Here is a 20,652-nt window from a genome sequence, read left to right on the forward strand (position 1 = left end):
TGAATACTGGTAAATTGGAGAAAGGTGGAATCAAGATACAAGAAGAAGAGAGATGATGCGATGATGAAGGGACTCCTCAAACAAGGTTTATGCTCTACGCAGACACAGACACACTAACAAATACACAGGAGCACAGACCCACAGACCCACAGACCTATATCGTCATGGCCCACATATAAGCCATGACATGTGCATAACATACTGTATATATACAACTTGTACATAACATATCATCATCGAAACCTCATCATTTCATGTCAAATATCGTTACTAGACATACAAATAAAAGGTACAAACAGATCAATCCTTGTGAGAAAGAAAAGACCTAAACACGAATTCTAATTCAGATCCGCCAAAGACCCATCCTCATGGATCAGCCGTAAGAACTACAGCCCACTATCAGCTCTACACTGTTGAGCCAAGCGTGTGAGAAACACTCACACCAGATTGTAATTCCCTAAACTCCCCAAAAGTCTGAACACCCCTCACGTACGGTATCCCGCTCAAATCCAATACTGCCGCACCGCGTCGTTGAGTGGGTTTATCGCCTATCGTCGATTTCTTGCCTGGTACGTGGGTTGCACATTTACTATACCACACCCAATATTAGCATTTGATATATCATATATCATACATGAATACCAGGTGATTCGCACTAGGATCAGATCGTGGGAAAAGAAGGAAGGAGAAAGAAAGCCAAACTCACTCTTCAGGTAAATGATACAGATTCAACAAATGATTCTTCAATCCCACCGCAAGGGACATGATGATACTTGAATTGACCAGTCCATCCAACTTGATTGCATTCTCACCATCATCAATCTTCACCGATCTTCCTTGAATAGGGTCATTGAGTTGTTGGGGTGGAACTTGTTGCAAGTTGATCTTCTCCATGATTGAAATCAAGTTGGTACAGGTAGATATGATCTTTTGGAGAGAGACAATGATAGTCATAGGTTCTTCTTGGAGTTTGTATTCGAAAGTTGCCAAGTTCTCTGCAAGGTACAGTACGAAGTTTGGGTCCTGTGGAATCCAATCAATCAAAATCAGTTCGACCCCGATGTGAGACATCATGATACCCCACAAGAGCAGAGAGCGTTGCACAAAAGCAAGGTCTTCTGTGAATAAGCAAAATAACTCACCAAATCCCCGATCAAATCCCTATCAAACCCTCTAGCTAAAGCCTTCAAAAAATCAATCTTCCACGCCCTCTTCTCACTCAAGAGGTTATACCAATTCTGCAACAGCGCAACTCCATTCCTATGCCCAGACGGTTCAGAGCTCAAACTTCTTTGATAGCTGTAAGACGCTTTGGCAGATTCCATGTATAGCACCGTAACCAGCGAGGCATGTTTCTGATGTAGGACTTGATGGAGTGATAAGGCCCGTTCGGAGATTTGGGGGTCGCAGGATGTTTCGAGTGTTACGAGTATCGGTACGGTCTGTCACGCAACGGGATGAATTAGCTATCTTGGTTTCGAAGATTGCCTGCACGCATTCGTAGGGAGTACTATCCTATGCTCTCGTTCAAGCCAGACAGAGAGAAAATGCAACACTCACATGAACAGGTGAATACAATCCCTGATTTACCACAAAACCCAATACGTCCAGCGCAGCATTCTGAGTATTCGAATTCTGCGATCGAGCACAATCAAAAATCTGTTCGATGTTATTCTGGACAATTGTCGTGGAATGACTAAAGTGGACAGACAACCTCCATCAGCTTCCTCTGACAATGAGATAGCTACCAAGGCTAGTAAAGTAAGATAGAATGTAAAACGTACTCTGAATCCTGCAATTCCTTAGCATCCCCTCTGAGCATCTCAAATCCCAATTCTTTCTTCTCTACTTTCTCTCCCTTCTTCCCCTTCCCAGTATTAGCTCCCTTCTCAGTCCTTCTTTCAACTTCCGAAGCCAGGAACTCATGGATCACACTAAGCAATTGTGCTCTATTATCTTCATTCTGCGAGTTGAAAGTATCCAACATCCATTCTGTGGTTTCTTCTCGCTGTAGTAGGAAGGGGTAAGATCGGAAGAGGGATCCAATGCAGATGGTCGCTGCAGATTGAAACGATGGGAGTTTCGCGAAATCCAGGTAGACTTCGTAGAAGTATACTGAGATGGGAGATGAGGTGATTTTACGGAGTTCGAGGTCTACCACTGCTCGTAAAGTAACAGATATCAGCTGCGAATTCACTTGGAAATGTCTATCAATAGCTTGTGAAAGTGTTACCCACGATCATCCTCTTGAGCGATATTATCAAGCTTGCATCCTTCCACCAACAGCGCAGTGATATACAACATCATAGACGCTGCCTGACTTGGTGCAGTTGTAGTACCGGTATTAAGGAACTGTGATCGAATGGGCCGGATTTTGGCTATAACGTGATCTTATCAGTTCATGTGCCTACTTCTTGCACTCAACATGAACATATTCCTCAAACATCCCGCAGTCGCGTCCACTTCATTCCCTTTCCAATGAAGTTCGCGAGGAGGTACCACTCACCCTCACAAGCCCTCAAAACATTGATCAACTTCCCCCAATCCCTCGTCAAGCAATTAATAACCACGCAAAAGCACCCAATAGTCTCTCGGAGCGCCTGAAACCCACCAGCAGGTTTCGAAATCATAGGCATGAGTTTCTTGGTCAGGTCCGATGCGAACGTCGAGGCGGTCTTCGGCATGTGAGGTATACATTTTCGGAAAATCTTCAGTAAGAGTTCGTTGGTAGCTTGATCGTCGGACTATTCGTCCTCCTTGTCAGCTTTGGTACCTTCGATCGAAGGAGGCGAGGCAGCTCACGTTAGTAGGAGCTCGAAGATATGAGTGCAGAACACCAGCTTTCTGCGTATCGATCTGCCCAGGATCACTCCTGCACAACAACCAAATAGCCCTGACATGCGATAACGAGTCAAACTCCGTTTCTTCAGTAGCGTCGATCAAGCGAGTAATAAGCGAGTCAATCGTCTGACCAAATCGGCTCTTATGATTTGTCGAATCGCATTCGGTGGATACCTGAGTACAAGATTTCAGTATCAGCTATACATATATGATTTGTGATAAAGTAAGCAGACATACCCCATCCATGGCTCTTTCCAATAATCCATTATTCCCTCTGAAGTCCCCCAGAATATCTACCAACATCCCAGCTGCATCTTCTCCAGAGGTATATAACAGCTCCGTAAAAGTCTTGATCGCAAGTTCCTACAAATTGTCGTGAGCTACCTGATCTCCGATTACAAACAGATAAGACAGCTCACCTTCACCCCCTCATCCTGATCATCGGTCAGTTCAATGACCTTACAGCAAATATCAACTTTGATATCCCTTATCTCCATATTGGGGAAGATGCCTTTGAGTAGCTTGACTACTCGTTTCCTTACACCCAGACCGGTATCCTGTATTCACGATGTGCATATCAGCCACACCCACAGTATTTACAAAGAAAAACAGAGGGAGATAACTGACCATAGCTCTAAGAGCAATGTGAGGATAATACTCAGCGGCCAACTTCGGTTTTTGAACGATATATTTCCCGACCAATTCTACAGCTGCATCTCGTACTGCCGGAGAAGGGTCGGACAGCCGATCTTCCAATGCTTGACGGATTTGAGGCTGTAGATGTCAGATTCTATCAGGTGAGTCCTTGAAACGATCATGGTGATGATGAGATGACCCACCAAGCCGAGTACTTCAGGATCAACTACAATGACCGATCCAACACCTCTCAAAGCTTTCGAACGAAGAGCTACGACGGGATTATCGAGCACCCCCAGAAGAGCAATGAGAATCGGATCAACAGCATTTTGCAATTGTCTACCACGGGATACAGCGATCGAAGCAGAAGTGGCGACTTCCCCTTGTCGTGGATCACTGTCCACATGTGTCAGCTGTCCTGCCATTCAGTTAACCGAGAATGGAGAAGCTCACTGTACTTCGAATAACCCTTCATCTCCCATCCAAACGTTCCTAAGTGTATTCTTCAGGGTAGTAGTGATACTCTGAAGCTTTTGGCTGCTTTCTTGGGCCTCTTCGTCCTTCTCCGAAGCCAATTTCTCTACCACCGATGTAGACTTCTTGATAGCGCCTTGCAACTCCTGAGCCCAGACCATACAGGCCATATCGCGAGAGGACTAACATTACCAATCGATATGTCAGTTATACAGTTGCGAGATGCAACGGATCCGTTAACTCACATTCAAAGATCCATCTTCATTGGCAGCAGAGGATAAGAAAGTCATGATAGCTTCTTGAGCTTTGATAAGCTTGTTCAACCCTGACACGTCTACATTGGCGATGACCTGCTCCAAAGCCCTATCAGCTATCACAGCCTTTAGAGAGTCGACTAGAAGGAATCCCACCTCATCCAATGTAGCTATCTTCCCTTCTCCAGTCATCTCCAGCCCCGAACCCTTCAATCTCGCAGCTATATCACCCAGATAATCTAGCGCAATACCCTTGGCAGCCGTACTCTCTGGACCATTTCTCTGATCTTCCAGCGAGACTATCAGGATTCGAGAGAAAATTGTGAGGTAGAGGGAAGCAGCTGGCCATTCGGGTCGATAGAGGACAAGCATTAGATCTTTCAGGAAGAGGTCCAGGATCGCTTTGTATTCCGTATCATGAGAAGTTTTCGTAGCTTTGGTGGTAGTCGACCTGTACATGATCATAAACAACGGTTTCTACCAAGAGATTTGAGGTGAACTTACTTCTGTACCAGATATCCAGCTACTATCCTAGCAGACCGTAATGCACTTTCAATCGTGTCTGCACAAATCCGTGTTTCCTACAAATCCAGATCAGTGAAAGCTGTACATATGCAATCCTCAATGTTCTTAGCCTACCTCTTCCTGAACGTTCACCCTCTTGTCGCTCACACCCATCATCTCAGCTTCAGCAGCTGAAGAATGCAGTTTTCGTACTCTATCGATCGTACCGTAGGCCGAAGCTTGAATGAGCTGAAGTAAAAGTGCTGAGATGGTATGTATTGACTTTCCATTGGCAAGTCTGTTAATTGACATCAGCTAATACTGAACATATCCTCAAATGGGGCAGCTGGATGACATACTCGAATTTGTTTTGAACGTGATTCTGTTCCGGTATCCTAACCAGCGAGCTGAGAATCTCCTCTACAATCCACTGTCTCTGATCTTCATATCGAGCAAATGCCTGTTCACCCAAGTCAGCCGAGTTTCAAATGGAAAGATACTGAACCTGCAGCTCACCCCTCTTAGACATCCCAAAGCCTCCATCTTCAAGCCTTTCATGACCCCTCCACCTTCTTTGCCCGTCGCATCTTTCTTGCCTCGCTTCAGCATTGGCTCATTGATGAACAAAGGTCCAATCGCCAAGTATACAGTCTGAATGATCAATGAATCTGAGAATGCAAGTTGGGGTTTACTTATCATAGAGGTTAAACGAGGAATTGATGAGATGATCGAAGCTGCTATAGCAGAAAGCGAGGGGTGAGAGAAATATGGTGATAATGCTTTTGCTTTGCCTTTCTTAGACGATGCAGTTTCGGCTTGGACGATATGAGCAAGGTAATTTGACGATATCTCTATACAGGGTGAGATATAATTAGCCTGATTGTCCAGTATGAACGAATTCGCCACTCACTCTCGCCGGCCAAACCCTCCACAATGGGGAACATAACCTTCTCCATCTGTTCTTTCACCACACTAACGCTAGTAGTAAGTAGATCCTCAGAGTACATCTACAAATCATATCTCACTCATCAGCTGCCTGTTCGATCGCGCGTATTGTGCAGCTTACCTGTTTCGATAACCCCTCCGAATCAAGCAATACCAAAACGCATTCAGCAGCGCCCACCCCATCTCTTACTCTCCCCAATATGCTCTCGTGCTTCTCCAACGCATCTTCGCTCAGTCCAAGTTCCTCAATATCATCTCCACTCGGATCAGGCGTATCCTTCTTCTTCTTACTGGCACTTTTCTTCTTCCCCTCCCCTGTCTGAGTGGTAGGTTTCCTGTCTTCCAGAAACACCGTGAGATTCTCCATATCCCTCATATTTCTCTCCAGTAATCTGAGGATATTACCCATAACTTCGGGATCCCATTGGCCTACCCCTGCATCTGCATTACCTGAGGATTGCCTCTTACGAGCAGACTGTACTCTCGTAACGTACGATGATACCTTCTTTATAGCTTGGAAGGATAACAGCGGTACACTACCGTCTTTCGTAGTCGTAGAGAAGAACCTACTTCCTGCTAAATCGCCTGAAGTAGGGTTCGAAGGGAATGTATCGGATTCTTCGAATATATCTTCAAGAAGGTTGACGAGTTTCTGCCATGAGCCTGGGCGACGAATCAGCTTCCATATGTCATTGCAGACGACGCAGACGACAGTACAGCTGATTCAGGCGAGACACTCACTTCTCATATCCCTCTCACCGGTCCTACCGCTGCCTTTGGGCAACACTGCCCTACCCGTCGGCGGACTTCTATATCGACCATCATCCATATTCCAATCCCCATCTTTATCTTCTCCCCAATCCAGCCCCTCGTCGTCCTCTTCCTCCTCATCGTCCGATATCGCTTGATCGTCTGGTCTCACTTTCTTCCTCGTGGGGATGACGACCTCTACGATCTTCCTGTGCCCCTTCGCCTTGGGTGTCTCCTCACTACTGCTTCTTTGATCTCTCATGGACAATGAGCCAAGCTCCATATCAGGTGTGATCTTCCTTCCAGCTAGGGAAGGCGAGATGTCCCTACTCCTACTTCTATCCGTATATCCATTGTTATTATTCCTGGATTTCTTGGTTGGTGATGGTCCTAATGGGTCAGGTGAAGAAACAGGACTAGACTGCATTATCCTTTCATGGATTGGGGTGGAGGCTACGGAAGAAAGTGGATTGGGTGATCGCATATTGGTCATTGATGCTGGGAAAGTGCTGGGAGATTGACGTCTCTCGACGGATGGTCCAGCTTGTTGGGCGGTAGATATTGTGGGCAGTGTGGGAGTGGACCTTCGAGGGGAGGTACGTCTTTCCCTCGAGGGACCGGCTTGTGCAGGTACGGCGTCCATTGACACAGGTTGGGGAGCGACGAGAGGTTGAGATCGAGAGAGAGCAGATACTGGGGGTGATTGCGTCTGCGATTGAGCTTGAGCTCGAGGGTCAGGTCTAGCCAAAGTGGTATTAACGAAAGTTTCGAAATACTCTTGAGGGCTGTTCTGGAATGCTGGTGTCTGTTGTTGAGGGGAGATTGGAGAATATCCATTAGCTGAGATGGGCGTCTGTAATTGACCGTTTGAGGTGGGCTGGGAAGAGTAAGGAGGAAGGAAGGTGTATGGGATGGGGTATGGTTGAGAGGATGGACCTGGGTATGAATTGGAGGATGTGGGTGTAGATGGTTGATATGATTGAGGAGTATGAGAGGTTGATCTGGACAAGCGATAAGTACGAGTTCCATAGAAGGAGAAAAAAGGAACAGGAAAAGGACAAGGTATAACTTACAGCTGCGAATAGCTATTTCCTCTAGTATCACTCAATATCTCTCTCAATCTAGCTTCTGCAGCCTGGCGCATAGCCCAATCTTCGATAGTAGTCGGGTTGCCCAGTCTATTTAGGATCTGACTATACTGTGGATACAAGTCGGAGGAAGAGGGAGTAGGAGGGTAAGTGGTGGTATGGGGTGATAGGTGCTGAGCGACTAAGGAATGGATAGTAGCAGGTTAATGGTATATGCATGAATGGAGAAAAGGGAAAAGGTTAGACGCTGACTCACCTCTTGCCGTAGGGGCATAAGTCATAAATGGGTATACTGATAGCAGGTTGGAGGGGTCATCGTATGTTCTATGGGGTTGATGTTGCTGATGATGTTGCGAATGACCGTTCGATGATGATGATGAGGCGGATGACTGTTGGGTATGATTATATCCGTTGTTATACCCCTGTGATAGAGGTTGTTGGTGAGGATGAGGCGGATGTGACATGTTGGATGGTGGGTCCAGTCACCCTTCTTCTCTTGACTCTCTCCCAATGTACTATATTATGATTTATGATTGTACTACTATTCTTGTAATGTTCAACTCTTTCCACCCTTCCTTTGGTTTAATCATTCACGTCCACCTCACGTCCACTCACCTGACAATTACTCGTACTTCGGACCTTACGTCAACCGGTACACGTGTTCGTAGCAGTAATTTTACGTAAGTCAACACACACCAAACTTTTCATCGCACCCCCTCCTACTCCCAAACATCCATACCCCGATCAATATCATGTTTCTTTCTCTTCTCTTCCTCTTCTTCTCCTTACAGTGATCGCACTTCGTTAATCTGGTATTTGCTATATCCACACAGGATTAATACCTTTCAAATAGTGCGTATAGTAGGCTCAATCCCACAAAGCTTGGTTTCGTTAGCTGCTGGCCCGGATGAAAATCCATATTATAATAGTCAGTTTCTTGATAGTAGCCTTGCAACATATCTACAAAGTCGTCTCGACTATAGAAAATGATCAGATAGTAATCAAGTTGGATGTATATTTTGGCATGTATAATGTGGGCGCGAAAGAACTGTAAGAACCAATCAATCGATCAATCGTGTTCATTCTCTGTCCATCGTTCATAATTATGAAGAAGCCCTCAATCACCGTCGTTCGTATTGCTTGATGTAAAGTGTTACATCTTCTCCACAGGTCACATCACACATCTTAAACCCAGTGATGATTGTACCTATCTTGTACAGCCAGATACTTCTGTCCTTTGTCTCTTTTCGTCGAGATATTCAGCCCAGTCTCTGCGTTACAGCCGGGAACCCCTCTGTTGAGATATTCGTACCTACGCGTCGTAAGAGCAGATATATCGCGATGCAAGGTGTCACGCCTACTGATCCGTCATTGATACGAAAATGCATAACATCTGAATAATGCAACCCCCTCCCCATACCCTAATCACTATCCTCCTCCTCCTCCTCCTCATCATCCTCATCCTCATCACTCTCCATACTCTCCAAAACATCCACAAAAGGCTTCCCCTTCCCATAAACCTCCAACCACCCTCGTTTCTCCTCCTCATCTTTCGTTCCCTCACCTTTCGATACCGACGAATCCCTCCAATCTATAAGCTCATCCTCACTAATCGTATCTGAATCGTACAACCCTCTCAAGATTATCCCAAACCACGATCTATAACTTTCATTCTCGACACAGTATTTCTGCGTATCAATAGCGATGAGTGTGAAATCGGACGTCGCGAATGAACGGACCAATCCACCCCATCTTGAGAACATTGACGTGGCGGATTTCAATATCTCACCAGCCCCACCCTGAAGAGTAATTTTCGATAAGAAGAACTTGAGTATCTCCTCTCTCGCCGCGTCTTGTCCAGCATTCTCTCCCATAACTAACGTCCTCATCTCCAGAGCGGCATTCTCAACTTTATGATCTTCCTCGTATGCCCTAGCGAGCGATTCCCTAGCTTCAATGTAGAACTCTTCTCTCGGTCCCTGGTTGAGCGATAATGGTGCAAGATCAGGGAGAGTAGATGCCTCTGATGAGACAGACGCGATGGATCCTTCCGAAGAGGATGCTTTGGATAATGTGGAGAGGGAGACGCTCGACGATGATACGTTTGAGAGACGTCGGCCAAGTTGGAGAAGCTGTTTGTTCCGTGGGTGTTCATAGGGATCTTCAGCTTCGTCCTCTGAGTCTGAGGCGGGTTCTTCCTCTTCGTTGGGCCATAGGTACCCTGTTGAGTCGGGTCCGAGGGATGATAGGTGGTCGTCTACGTAAGGGAATTAGCATAAGATCTCGACGTCCAACATCTTATACAAGACTCTTGCCACCAGCATGCCGAGGAATACTGGAATGGAAGTAGAGTGTATAGATAGACTCATATTCTTGAGCAGAAAGCCAAGCCAGCTCACCTCGTTCGTCCTCCTCATCATCTTCCTCCGAATCATACCCCTCACCTCGATACCTCTCCCTCCCAATCCTCGCGAAATCAGGTACTTTCGTCCCTTTACCCAACCTCACTCCATTCCCTATCAACGCCCCCTTCCCAATAACAACATCATCAGAAACCACGACTCCCTCACCGACAATACATTCCCGGATCGTACAATTCGCTCCTATCCTAACGTCGTCGAAGATGTACGATTGGGAGATGGTCGTACTTGGTCCAACGGAGCAGTCGGCACCAAGGGTGGATTGGTGGATACGTGTATTGTGGGCTAGGGCTGATCTTGGACCGATGAGTAATGGTCCGGAGAGGGTTGTCGTTCTGTGAAATGGATATTATATACCGTTTTAGCTAGGGATCCTTACGCAACCTTGGTAGGAGACATAGAGATGCGAGCTGAACTTACCTTGAGAGTACTACGTTGTCTTTCGCGATATACACGTTTCCTGCTCTGAGCTCATACTGTACTCCTCCAGGTTCGTTGTTATCTGGTGCCAAGGGGAACGCCCATCTTCGAAGTACGTCTCGACTGTCAGACAAACCAAACCAACAAATAATATTAGCTCATAGCCCATTTCATCATTACTTATCATCCAAGACATCATCCACCTATGATACGCATAAAGAAAATCACCCACGTAATCTCCCCAAACGTCCTCGTATCCCTAATCCTCTCCACATACGTTCCCCCATTCCCAGACCTAACATCCCCCTTCTGCCTCTCCTCCTCGCCGTTCAACTCATCTTTCCCCACCAGATGTACCGCAATCTTCTTCCCCAGCAGCTCAGAGGTAAGCACCCCATTAACGAAATGCCTCCTCATATCGTGATAATCGAAATTCTCCGTACACAGCGCAGGAACGTCCGCCTCGCAAATATCCACACCGAGATCTCTGTACCCTCCTCTACCGGACCCCGATGCGGAGGTGGACGGTGTGCCGGACCATATTTCGTAGGTATCGATATTTGCTGGGAAGGGGTCGAGGAAGAGTTGGGAGGGGATGGAGAGACGTGGTTGGGAGGGTGAGAGGGGGTTTTGGACGTAGTGCAGTAATCTAGAGGAGGGGGGGTGGACGAGCATGATGGGTGATTCGGGATGGCGTCTGGGTGCGAACGGGGAGAGACCAAACGATGTAAGCTCATGTTAATGCAGTATGATTGTATTGGGATGGGTACCGAATTGCCAGGACATAAAGAGAAACCCACTCACCTTCCACCTAGTCCCACTCCCATAGTCATAATAAAATTCTTATCCTCCTCTCTCCTCTTCTTATGCGCTTCTACCATTTTGGAGATATCATAATTTGATATTATCGGCGAATGGACCAGTATGAATGGGTTTTCAGCGTTGAGCACCTGACAAGTCATGAAGAACAGTGATGAGCTTCTTCCCTGCAGCTACAGAGGATTTCGAGCTTACACTCATATCGTCCAGCTCTCTCAGGGCATCTCCTGCCGACATGGCTGTTTGACTGGATAGACATTGGATGTCGAGGGTATGGCGGTAGGGAGATGTCCTAGAATATCACCGGGCGTATTAGCAATGGCTCGATGTTCGAAATAGAGTAAAGCGCGGATAAAACTAGCGAAACGATGAGATTGAAGTGTATCTCGTTGATCGGATGGACAAGGTTTATAATGAGAATAGGGAAGGACAAGGGATGCAATTTGACTTCAACCCACAACAGAACACCACTCACTCAATGAACGCCCTAATCTTATCAGAATGCACCCCACAAAACACAAACACCTGCTTAACCTTACTCAGACTAAGACTCTCCAGCGTCCAAGCTAAGAGCGGTGTCGAGCATAGTGGAAGCAGTACTCTAGGTTGATCCGAACAGAGAACTTCAAATCGTCTGTTGTAAGAATCTGCTAAGATTACAGCTTGGAGGGGCGCTTCGTCGACGTTGTCGGCTTTCTACAAGTGTTCCATGAATATGATCAGCTTCGATCCCTCCTTGCTACGATAACAGGGTTACGACGAGGTTTACGGTCTAGCTGAGAGAGAAAAGTGGACATACCGTCTTGGGTTCTGCCTTTGCAGGTTGATTTTTCTTAGGTGGCATTTTGCTTGTCCCACTTCTGTCCGCACAAATTTCTTACCAGCTATAGTACCGTGGGTAGCCAATGTTAGGACTGTGTGTACCCTTGTCTTCCGATGCTTGAGGCCTCTTTGTCATTACCCAAAGGTGGATGCATACACCGTTTGACTCGAAAGTTGGCCATTGACCATTTCAACATTCCATTCAACATTGTTCGTCGATCTACGTTACACGTGGTTGTCACATGTCAAACCATTAATTTCAACCGGATTTACCAGTATTTATCCCAACTCTACCTACGAGTGAACGGTATGAGAGGAGATGAACGACACACCAATGAATATCAAGCTATCTCATAAATACCATACCACACCACCCTCTGCATACATACAAAAGCACAATATACACTACCACCTACGACCACCTCGACTTGCATCCTCGGACATACCACCGGACCCCTTGAACTCTCTCTCTACACCCGCGAAAACGTAGTAGTAATCGAAAATGCCTGTTCCCTGGGAGGTGAGCTATCAGTCTTCCAAATTATCTCTATCTCGGTCTTGTGAAGTGCTAATGTTGGCATTCCGTCTAATAGGCTTTGATACCTTTCGGTGCGTGACTTATGCCCAAATGGACCATGCAAGTGTCTGATGAATGTATGTGTGTAATATAGGTCTTCTGACTGTTATGTTTGGTGCGACTGGAACTTTGTTCAACACTGCTAAGAGGTTAACGAACGACGGGAAGGTGTGTATTTGCCCTGCTCTATAACAGAGACTTTTAGTGGGAATGGTATTCGATTGGAACGTCTGACTGATCTGCTCTCTCCAACATAGCCACCACGTTATAATCTCGATTCATGGGAGACGATGATGATGGAGCGAGATAGGAGGTTAACGGGTTCGCTGAGGGGACAAAGTGTGAGTTAAACGTCATTTGACAAATTGTTTTATTGGAAAGCGAGCATCAGAAGGAGTGGGAGGTATTCAGAGCATAGGCGTCTCAACCAGAGACCCAATGCTGGATTGTTTGTGGATTGTTGAGCTGATATCTTTCTACCACTTACAGACCGACCCTATCGCTCCGAAGGAATTCGCCACGAACTCAGTATGGGACACTGAGAGGGTACATTAGACGGTATACAGTACATGCAGCATGGCTCATTCTGGTCAGCGTGGAAATAGAGATTGGTACGGACATAGACCGAATCAACCCCTCAAAGGGGGAAGGATCACATGTGCTCAATTCCATCATCATTTTTACTGATTTCTTCGATGGTACTGATAAAAGGGGCAGATATGGTTTAATCGCGACATCAACTTGGATGTAATGATGGGCGAGCAGCAGATGAACTTCTTGTAATTGCTTGTCCACAGCGAGTCCGAGTTGACACACGCGAGGGTAGAATGACAGTCCTATGACGCATGGCCTCCTGCCCCTGTGATGATGAGTCTTCAACCTACCTCTCATCTGTTTTGCCCAACTTTGAAGACCGCTCAATCTCGTCAATCTAATAAATTTTGGCTCAACAACTACGTCTTAGAATCAGAGCGGATATCTCACGCCTGACTTCTTGATTCAGATGAGTAGGCATTGACATTAAATACACCAACTCAGATCATCACTTTCCATGCCTGTAGAGACCGAACGAGACATGTCCTCTGAAAACAGATCCAATACTCTATCACCCTCACGATATACCACATATGGCACTTGCGCTTCTGCTAGCCCAACAGGCTTTACCAGTATCGTCGCCGACCTCGTATCTTCAACGCGCGATGGATTGAAGTCTATCGTTCCTGGCTCTAACACCACGAGCGAGAGCCGAGAACAGAAATCGAAATCGAAAGGGCAACCTCTGTCTGCGTCTGCCGACAGTGAGAGCAAGTATGAACCTACTTTACCAAGTACTCGCGAGGATGCCACTCCGGAACGAGGGGAGGTCAGTCCGGTTTTCGCGAGAGACGGTGTAGGCCATAATGGGGAGGACGAAGAATGGGTAAGACGGGATGACGGTGTGCAAGCTGCTCAGTCTAGTGGAATACTTTGATCCGAGCTTGGTGATATCTCCTTTCGATCGTTCTTTTGTATTAACGGTCCACAAGAGTCCAAATAATTTGAACCAAGTTTCCCGTATGCTGATGGTGGGTCTGACGCTACTGTACTGTACATCTTCTGAGTGGTGTTCGCTATATCAGTCCATGGCTTATCCTCCTTTGTTCTTGATATTTCGACCATCCTTTTTGTATGCCATGGCTCTTCGAAGACATTGCGATTGCGATTGCGATTGCATCCCCGCTGTTGTGGACTGAAACGGTATAAATACTTGCACAGTTGCGCAGCGTGTCGACCATTGTTCATTCTGTGAAATCCCATATATTACGCCTGTCAATGTCAAACCAAACGCAGACCAAACACAACACCTCGTCGTCATCTACCTTCACTGCACTGGATGATCCCATGCTATCGTTATTGGATGATCTAAATTTACCGCCCGACCCATCAAGATCTTCACACCGCAAATCAACAAGATCCTATACCTATCAAGCATCTCTAGGAACAATTGAGGAGGAGAAAAGATCGGATGAAAGCGGTTCACACTCTGATCACGAGCAACATGATGGACGTACGGACGAGGCAAGGCATAAGGCGCCAGAGGACGAGTGGGAGTATACTCTCAAAGGATTGAATATCGCTCATTCGATTGGAGTGCTTTGAGCAATAGGAGGCTTCCGTTCCTATCCATTCTTGCGTAGGGATTGACAAAGCCTTTATTGTACGAATGGATACTTATATAATATGGACATTTCTTGATGCTACTATTCATATACCCTTGCATCATTCAAGGTTGACCAAGAATGTATAAGATACATGCAATGTATCTACAATTCATCTAAGCCCGCACTTCCGCTCCTCCAGCAGGCTTGATCTCATCCAAAACAGCTCCCTCCAACTTCCTACTCAATTCCTCAATCTCTTGCTCCTCCCTTCCCAAGACCACATCCTTAGCTCGACCTTCATCCTTCGCATCGAGCTCTACTATCGGATTGGGCACAGGTCTAGCATAAGATGGTGAAGCGAGGTCATCGTGCGATATCTTGCCTAGTCGGGGGGATGAGGAGAGGGTTATGAATTCTGTTTGGAGTGGGAGACGAGCCTGGGCTAGTTTGAGGGCTGCAGATTGGAGGTTGTTCTATCAGCTACATACTCTATATGCCTGATCACAAGCGTTGGCCCCTCCAAGCTCGTTGCCTATATGTCTCCCTGTTTTGACCGATGAAACACATTCTGCAAGGTTGACCATTTCTGATAATTGTCATGCCATCTTCAGATCCAAATCGATATTTCTTCTCCTCAATCGCAGAACATTTTACTGCCAACCCTGTTCCTTTTCACTTGGAAGTCACTCTCACTCACCAGCCTTAGCAATCTCCTCCCTTATCCCCCCACCTCCAATCTCCATAATAACCTTCCCCGGACTAACTCTACAACTCCAATACTCAAACGACCCTTTCCCTTTCCCCATACGCTGTTCGTTACCCTTCACACATACGGGGATATCGGGGAATACCCTCAGGTACATCTGAGCCCCCTTTACGGGCTTGATCTTTCTTCGGACGGCCATTTGGCATGAGGAGAGTTGAGCAGCGGATATTCGGACGGACGAACAGGCTCGGAGGCCGTATGTGCCGTGGTGGAGGGTTGTTCCTTTTAGTGAGCCTCCCTAACGTATGAAGAGATATCAGTTCTGATTCTATTGACGGTAGATGAGAGGGTTAGGTGGTATGATGTAGCATTATGAGGGATAGTGAAGTAGGAATTGGGAATTGATAAATCGGACACATACGATAGGTATTTGAGTCTATTCCAAAATCAGAACGATATTAGCTAGACTTCTGGTTGCCATCGGGAAGACTTCAGCTCACTCCTGGCGCTCCCTTGGCAGCTTTCTTGTATTTCGTCCTCTTAGGTGCTAGCTGACCTCTATACCTCACTTGCTGTATCGACGCTGTAGGTGGTTTAGGGAAGAGAGGGAGGGTGAATCTTGAGGAAGAAGCTATGGAGGATGGACGGAGGAGGGAGGTGATTGAGCCGATCATCTTGCGTGTGTCGTCTGAGTTTGAAGGGAGTTGAGGTAGGGATTGCTGGAGTGCTGTGGGTAGTCTATATGATGCTCGATACCATGAACACAGTTCACAGGTGATAGATGCATCAACTGTTCTGAAATATCTTGCAATCTCGAGAGAGCGATGTACCACCACTGTGCGAGTACCACGTTTTCGGGTATTTTCGGCGTTTTGATTTAGTGGTGGTACTGGTGCATCTCATCTTGGTCGACGGAATCCCTTGGTTCTGCATGAGTAGTCACTCGTACAAAGCAACAATATATAACAATCATTCATCTTCGACCCATCCTACCTATCCATTCTACCCATCTCAGCTTACCCCAAACACACCAAAAATGTCTTACAACATCGCAGGTCGAGCTATCAAGGTGAGTAGAGCCTCCTCTGCAATGTTCTTCTAGGCATTATGGAGATCCCGTGTAAAGAGAGAGACTCTTCGGCCGGTGCAATGTGTTAGATGGGACATATGCTGACTTTGTCATTCATCTTATAGAACGAATACCTGTAAGTATCGTCATACTTGGAAAATCGATTCTTAAGGAAGGAAATCGGGGTCAAAGAACTGTTGTGCTGACCATGATTCCCTACATTACCGTTCATTCTCCAATACATCCGACTCAAATACCTTGAAACCCCCTTCCATACCTCTACGTTCCACATCGCAGCGTTCTCGGCACCATCGCCGCCACCGTCGGTATCGCCGTCTCATCCATGGGCGGAGGTGACAAGTCGTCTTCCTCATCTGCTCCTGTACCTGTTAAAGAGGATAAGACCATTACTGGTGAGACCCCCGAGGAGGAGGATTTGTGAGTGTCATCTTTCTCTTGTATTGTGTAGGCTGGTGAGGGATATAAGGGAGGAGTGAAGCATAAGTGGATGTCCTTTGAAGGGAATCTCATCTCTGAAATGAGCAATGGAGAGAAGATGCGGTAGAAAATGGAATATTATTCCCGGTCGAGGATCTTACTTCATTGCGTCTGGGGTATCAAAGTCGTCCTCGTATATGTGATTGGAATACGGATCTCAAAAGATTGAAATTATAACCCTTTTTCATATGGCAAAATATCATATTGAGAGGCGAACCTTGCTAATCTCACCGTCTACCCCACAGCATCCGACAATTCGTCTCCGAAGCCGAGGGATCAGACAAGAAGCATTAAACGGTATAGACGTAACATGATATACGAGAGTGACAGTACGAGGGGTGAAAAATATATGCATCTGCATTGAATACGGCATAAAGTACATTGGACTTCTCACGTCGCAATCCCCCATTGACCCTATCAATCGAAGAGATTTTTCATATCAGAACGATCACTTTTTCTGTTCAGCTTCTTGGGGTTTACTAGGTCCTCCCAGCATTCCCAATAATGATCCCTTCATTTCTGCTATTTGTCTCTGTTTGTCTTCTTCGATCAGTCTGCGTAATAGAACAAGTCAATATCACTTAAGTTCTAGCAAGACAAACGTGTTTCGGGATAGAAAGATTGTGGAATGGGAGTCTGGCTTCACTCACTTCTTGAACTCGTCGGCATGTTCAGCCCAATATTTCTGTTCTTCCTGATATATCTTCTGAGCCTGAGCACGTTTCTGCTCGAGGTAGGTCATAGGTTGATTAGGTCTCGTTTGACCGGGCTATAGTCACATCACGTAGATTATCAGCATCACTCCATTCACAGCTACCATCCTCAGACGACACAGTTGGGATTCTGAAAGCTACTGATACACCAAAGAGGTAAACTCGACTCACCGCAGCAACACTCCCGAAGACATTACTCAACCACCCACTTCCCGCTCCAGCAACAGCAGAGGGGTGCATCCTCTCCCATTCCTGAACGGCTTTTTGTTTAGCCTCTGCTTCTTTCTTGGCATATTCCACGGGAATGTTCTTGCCTTCGTAGGCTTTGAGGATGGGTCGTACATCGGCGGGGTTGAAGATACCGATTGCTAAGGTACGATAACACAAATTTAAGCAAATCGTTCGAAACTAAAATCTTTCTCCGGTGTTGTTTACATATATGAGGAGGGAGGGAAAGTATCACTCACACTCCAAGAAAGGAATCATCTCTACCAAACCTTTATCTCTCACTTCCCCGTTCCATGGTTTGATAATAATCGAGTTCTCAGGTTGGAGTTCGGCATGTTCAGCGTTGGTATCTAACAGTACTACTTTCGAAAGATCTCTGTTGAGGTATGATAAATCCTGTAATCGACCCACGAACATATCAGCTCATGTCATCTATCCTTTCTTAGAATGAGACGGAAGTTTGAGCTAACCTTTACGACCTTCCCATTAACGTATCTGGTAGCTTCTCTGAATAATCGATAAGGTAGGTAAGCTTGGTATGGATCTAGCTTCTCAGCTACAGGGGCAGCGGTCTGCAATCATACAAGTTATCAGCTACTTTTGACTACCTCAAGCGAACGGATTAACTTACATAGAGAGGCGCAGAACTGAACAAGACGATCTCGTAGAATTGCGATAAGTATCCCAAGAAGTAATCTACACCAGGTCTCTTGGCGGTCTTCCATCCTGATGCTCTCTATTGTATCCCAGAAGAATCAGCTTCACCGCTAGCTCAAAGATGGGGATTTGTAGCTGACTCACATCCCATGATGAATGGACCAACAACCCTTCCAGGTCAATTACCAGGGTATAAGGTCGTTGATGAGGAGGAGGTAGCGGATCAGGAAGAAGGGTTTTGAAAGCTGGTTTGTTGAAGTACTACGAATACCAGATCAGCTTGACCGCCTCGAGTACAATTCTCCTGCTCCGAGAGCTGGAAACTCACATCGAACATCTCGGATATGTTATTTGTGATTCGAGTGACGATTCCTTCCTGTGTTTCGGGTGTAGAGCCAGTAGCAACCTATGAACAGAAAAAAGAACAAGTCAGTACAGAAACATACATATCTAAGACAGTCTCCGTAGAGACCTTCCACCTGTGATGATATGACCGTGAAGCCAAGCTGGACTGAGACCCAAACTCACCTCCTCGCTCCCTTTCGTCAAAACAGCCGCAATCCCCCCAACAGCCAACGCAGCGTACCCATACCTTATCCACACTCTCCTAGTCTTCTCCGCAGAAGTCTTATCCTCCCTCTTCCCAGCTCCAGTCCTCTTCTCCCTCTGCTCCTTCTCCGCTTCAGGCTCAGCGATAGACGCCTGAGCTTCAGGGTCAATATCGAGAGAGGGGAGCTTGATCTTACTGTAATCTGTTGGTACCTCCTCTGCAGCAGCTTCAGGCGTGGGAGGTTCGAGAGGCACGTCTACTGATGGTTTGGTCTCTGTCTCTGAGGGAGGGATACCGGCAGTACTGGGTGGGGGTGGGGGGTTCCCTTCGGGCTGAGGAGGAGTTAGGGGGACACCATCGGCAGCGGGTTCAGGTTGAGCCGAACCAGCGGCAGTGGCTCGCGGTGGTGTCGTACCAGTGGGGGAGGAGGTGATAGGTTCGAACGGCTTTGATGTAGGAATGTCCTCAGGTACAGTGGGCGGTCTCTCTGCGGGAGATGGTTGACTTGTAGCGGAAGGCTTGGAAGGGGGAGGGGAGGATTTGGAAGATTTGATTTTGATAAATGTTTTGGAGGTGGTTGATAGTGGTCTGGATCGGTATGACCTCAAGGCCGGGGTGAGTAGCCGTGAGGATGCTTGACGTAACATGTTGAACCGGTGTATATCAATCTGAGTGTGAATGATATGTATAGTTATCAAAGAGATGAGAGCCATGACGATGATGAAAGACGGAACATTCGGGTTTCATTTTCAACATTTCTCACTTGCAGAGTATCTTACGTAAGCTGCTGATGAAGTGGCATCCGTCGATCAAGGTTGAAAGCTTCTCTCGGTCCTCTGTGTCTCCATTTTTGTATCGAAATGAAAATGACTCACGATACCTGGTCTGTCGCGGCGTGAACAGAAGTTTAACAGCAGATCATCTGAGCAATCTCTGAGGATTGGGCTCAGAGGGAACCAGCCGCGTTGAAGCCACCGCTCTCTGTTCTGGTAGGTCTTTGTCCGCACCTCTGGTGGACTTTCAACTCATTCAGCACATTGAGAGTACTTGATTTCACCTCACTACAAGATTCGAGTCATCATAAGATCATCTTCATTTCCTAGAGAGAGTGTAACCCCATCTTCACCATCAGGATTTGGGGGGTGGGGGGGGGGGGGGGGGGGGAAGGGGATGGACCAGAACTGCTAACAGGTCTTCTTTCAGCCTCAGAACGTTATAACATATATGATTATTAATTGATGTTTCATTGACCCATCTGGATATCTGCAAAACAATAAGCTCCTTGTGTCCATCAAGACTCATGATAATTAATTGGTACATTATGAGGTCTTCCCTTAATCACAAACGCTATAACGATACCTCTTGATAGGCTTGGCAGTGTCCATCACCATACCGTCTTCCATTCATGCTACTGTATGACACCATCGTTTGATCCTTAGAGTGGACCCCTGGATCTCATTCACTACAATTCGTTTTGTCGTATTCATGAAGTGATACATGAAAGGATCGACAGCTTGTATCGCTCAATCAAGGAGCTTAT

At 46.5% G+C, this 20,652-nt stretch overlaps 7 protein-coding genes across 7 annotated transcripts; 3 read left to right on the top strand and 4 right to left on the bottom strand.

Moving 5' to 3' along the window:
• Positions 1 to 338: 338 nt before the first annotated feature.
• I302_103225 (uncharacterized protein) lies at positions 339 to 7,956 on the bottom strand (the record flags this gene model as incomplete). The annotated part of the gene is made up of 25 exons (XM_019188597.1): positions 339 to 386; positions 442 to 589; positions 707 to 1,023; positions 1,143 to 1,442; positions 1,561 to 1,696; positions 1,785 to 2,160; positions 2,238 to 2,378; positions 2,507 to 2,744; positions 2,803 to 3,015; positions 3,079 to 3,204; positions 3,261 to 3,398; positions 3,469 to 3,615; positions 3,681 to 3,873; positions 3,931 to 4,133; positions 4,197 to 4,301; positions 4,362 to 4,656; positions 4,710 to 4,786; positions 4,845 to 5,007; positions 5,069 to 5,169; positions 5,226 to 5,560; positions 5,620 to 5,716; positions 5,776 to 6,317; positions 6,396 to 7,405; positions 7,478 to 7,673; positions 7,749 to 7,956. The coding sequence occupies 25 exons, from the start codon at positions 7,954 to 7,956 to the stop codon at positions 339 to 341; spliced, it is 5,853 nt and encodes a 1,950-aa protein (XP_019048159.1).
• Positions 7,957 to 8,913: 957 nt separating this feature from the next.
• Positions 8,914 to 11,995, bottom strand: I302_103226 (uncharacterized protein; the record flags this gene model as incomplete). Its single annotated transcript, XM_065869636.1, has 8 exons — positions 8,914 to 9,749; positions 9,892 to 10,247; positions 10,333 to 10,455; positions 10,565 to 11,029; positions 11,137 to 11,282; positions 11,347 to 11,443; positions 11,627 to 11,847; positions 11,951 to 11,995. 8 exons carry the CDS (start codon positions 11,993 to 11,995, stop codon positions 8,914 to 8,916), a joined length of 2,289 nt encoding a protein of 762 aa, XP_065725708.1.
• A 480-nt stretch (positions 11,996 to 12,475) lies between these two features.
• On the top strand, positions 12,476 to 13,105 carry I302_103227 (uncharacterized protein; the record flags this gene model as incomplete). Its single annotated transcript, XM_019188599.2, has 5 exons — positions 12,476 to 12,493; positions 12,567 to 12,582; positions 12,645 to 12,718; positions 12,808 to 12,891; positions 13,040 to 13,105. The coding sequence occupies 5 exons, from the start codon at positions 12,476 to 12,478 to the stop codon at positions 13,103 to 13,105; spliced, it is 258 nt and encodes an 85-aa protein (XP_019048161.2).
• A 520-nt stretch (positions 13,106 to 13,625) lies between these two features.
• Positions 13,626 to 14,021, top strand: I302_103228 (uncharacterized protein; the record flags this gene model as incomplete). The annotated part of the gene is made up of 1 exon (XM_019188600.1): positions 13,626 to 14,021. One exon carries the CDS (start codon positions 13,626 to 13,628, stop codon positions 14,019 to 14,021), a length of 396 nt encoding a protein of 131 aa, XP_019048162.1.
• Positions 14,022 to 14,864: 843 nt separating this feature from the next.
• On the bottom strand, positions 14,865 to 16,071 carry I302_103229 (ribosomal protein L16; the record flags this gene model as incomplete). Its single annotated transcript, XM_065869637.1, has 4 exons — positions 14,865 to 15,145; positions 15,389 to 15,695; positions 15,819 to 15,833; positions 15,898 to 16,071. 4 exons carry the CDS (start codon positions 16,069 to 16,071, stop codon positions 14,865 to 14,867), a joined length of 777 nt encoding a protein of 258 aa, XP_065725709.1.
• A 362-nt stretch (positions 16,072 to 16,433) lies between these two features.
• On the top strand, positions 16,434 to 17,258 carry I302_103230 (uncharacterized protein; the record flags this gene model as incomplete). The annotated part of the gene is made up of 4 exons (XM_019188602.1): positions 16,434 to 16,466; positions 16,592 to 16,602; positions 16,764 to 16,904; positions 17,210 to 17,258. The coding sequence occupies 4 exons, from the start codon at positions 16,434 to 16,436 to the stop codon at positions 17,256 to 17,258; spliced, it is 234 nt and encodes a 77-aa protein (XP_019048164.1).
• Positions 17,259 to 17,412: 154 nt separating this feature from the next.
• I302_103231 (uncharacterized protein) lies at positions 17,413 to 19,759 on the bottom strand (the record flags this gene model as incomplete). The annotated part of the gene is made up of 9 exons (XM_019188603.1): positions 17,413 to 17,518; positions 17,615 to 17,733; positions 17,849 to 18,045; positions 18,145 to 18,301; positions 18,376 to 18,477; positions 18,537 to 18,641; positions 18,707 to 18,823; positions 18,891 to 18,968; positions 19,091 to 19,759. 9 exons carry the CDS (start codon positions 19,757 to 19,759, stop codon positions 17,413 to 17,415), a joined length of 1,650 nt encoding a protein of 549 aa, XP_019048165.1.
• Between the last annotated feature and the right edge of the window lie 893 nt (positions 19,760 to 20,652).

This window comes from Kwoniella bestiolae, chromosome 2 (genome assembly GCF_000512585.2).
Source record: "Kwoniella bestiolae CBS 10118 chromosome 2, complete sequence".
In the NCBI taxonomy this organism is placed as follows: Eukaryota; Fungi; Basidiomycota; class Tremellomycetes; order Tremellales; family Cryptococcaceae; genus Kwoniella; species Kwoniella bestiolae.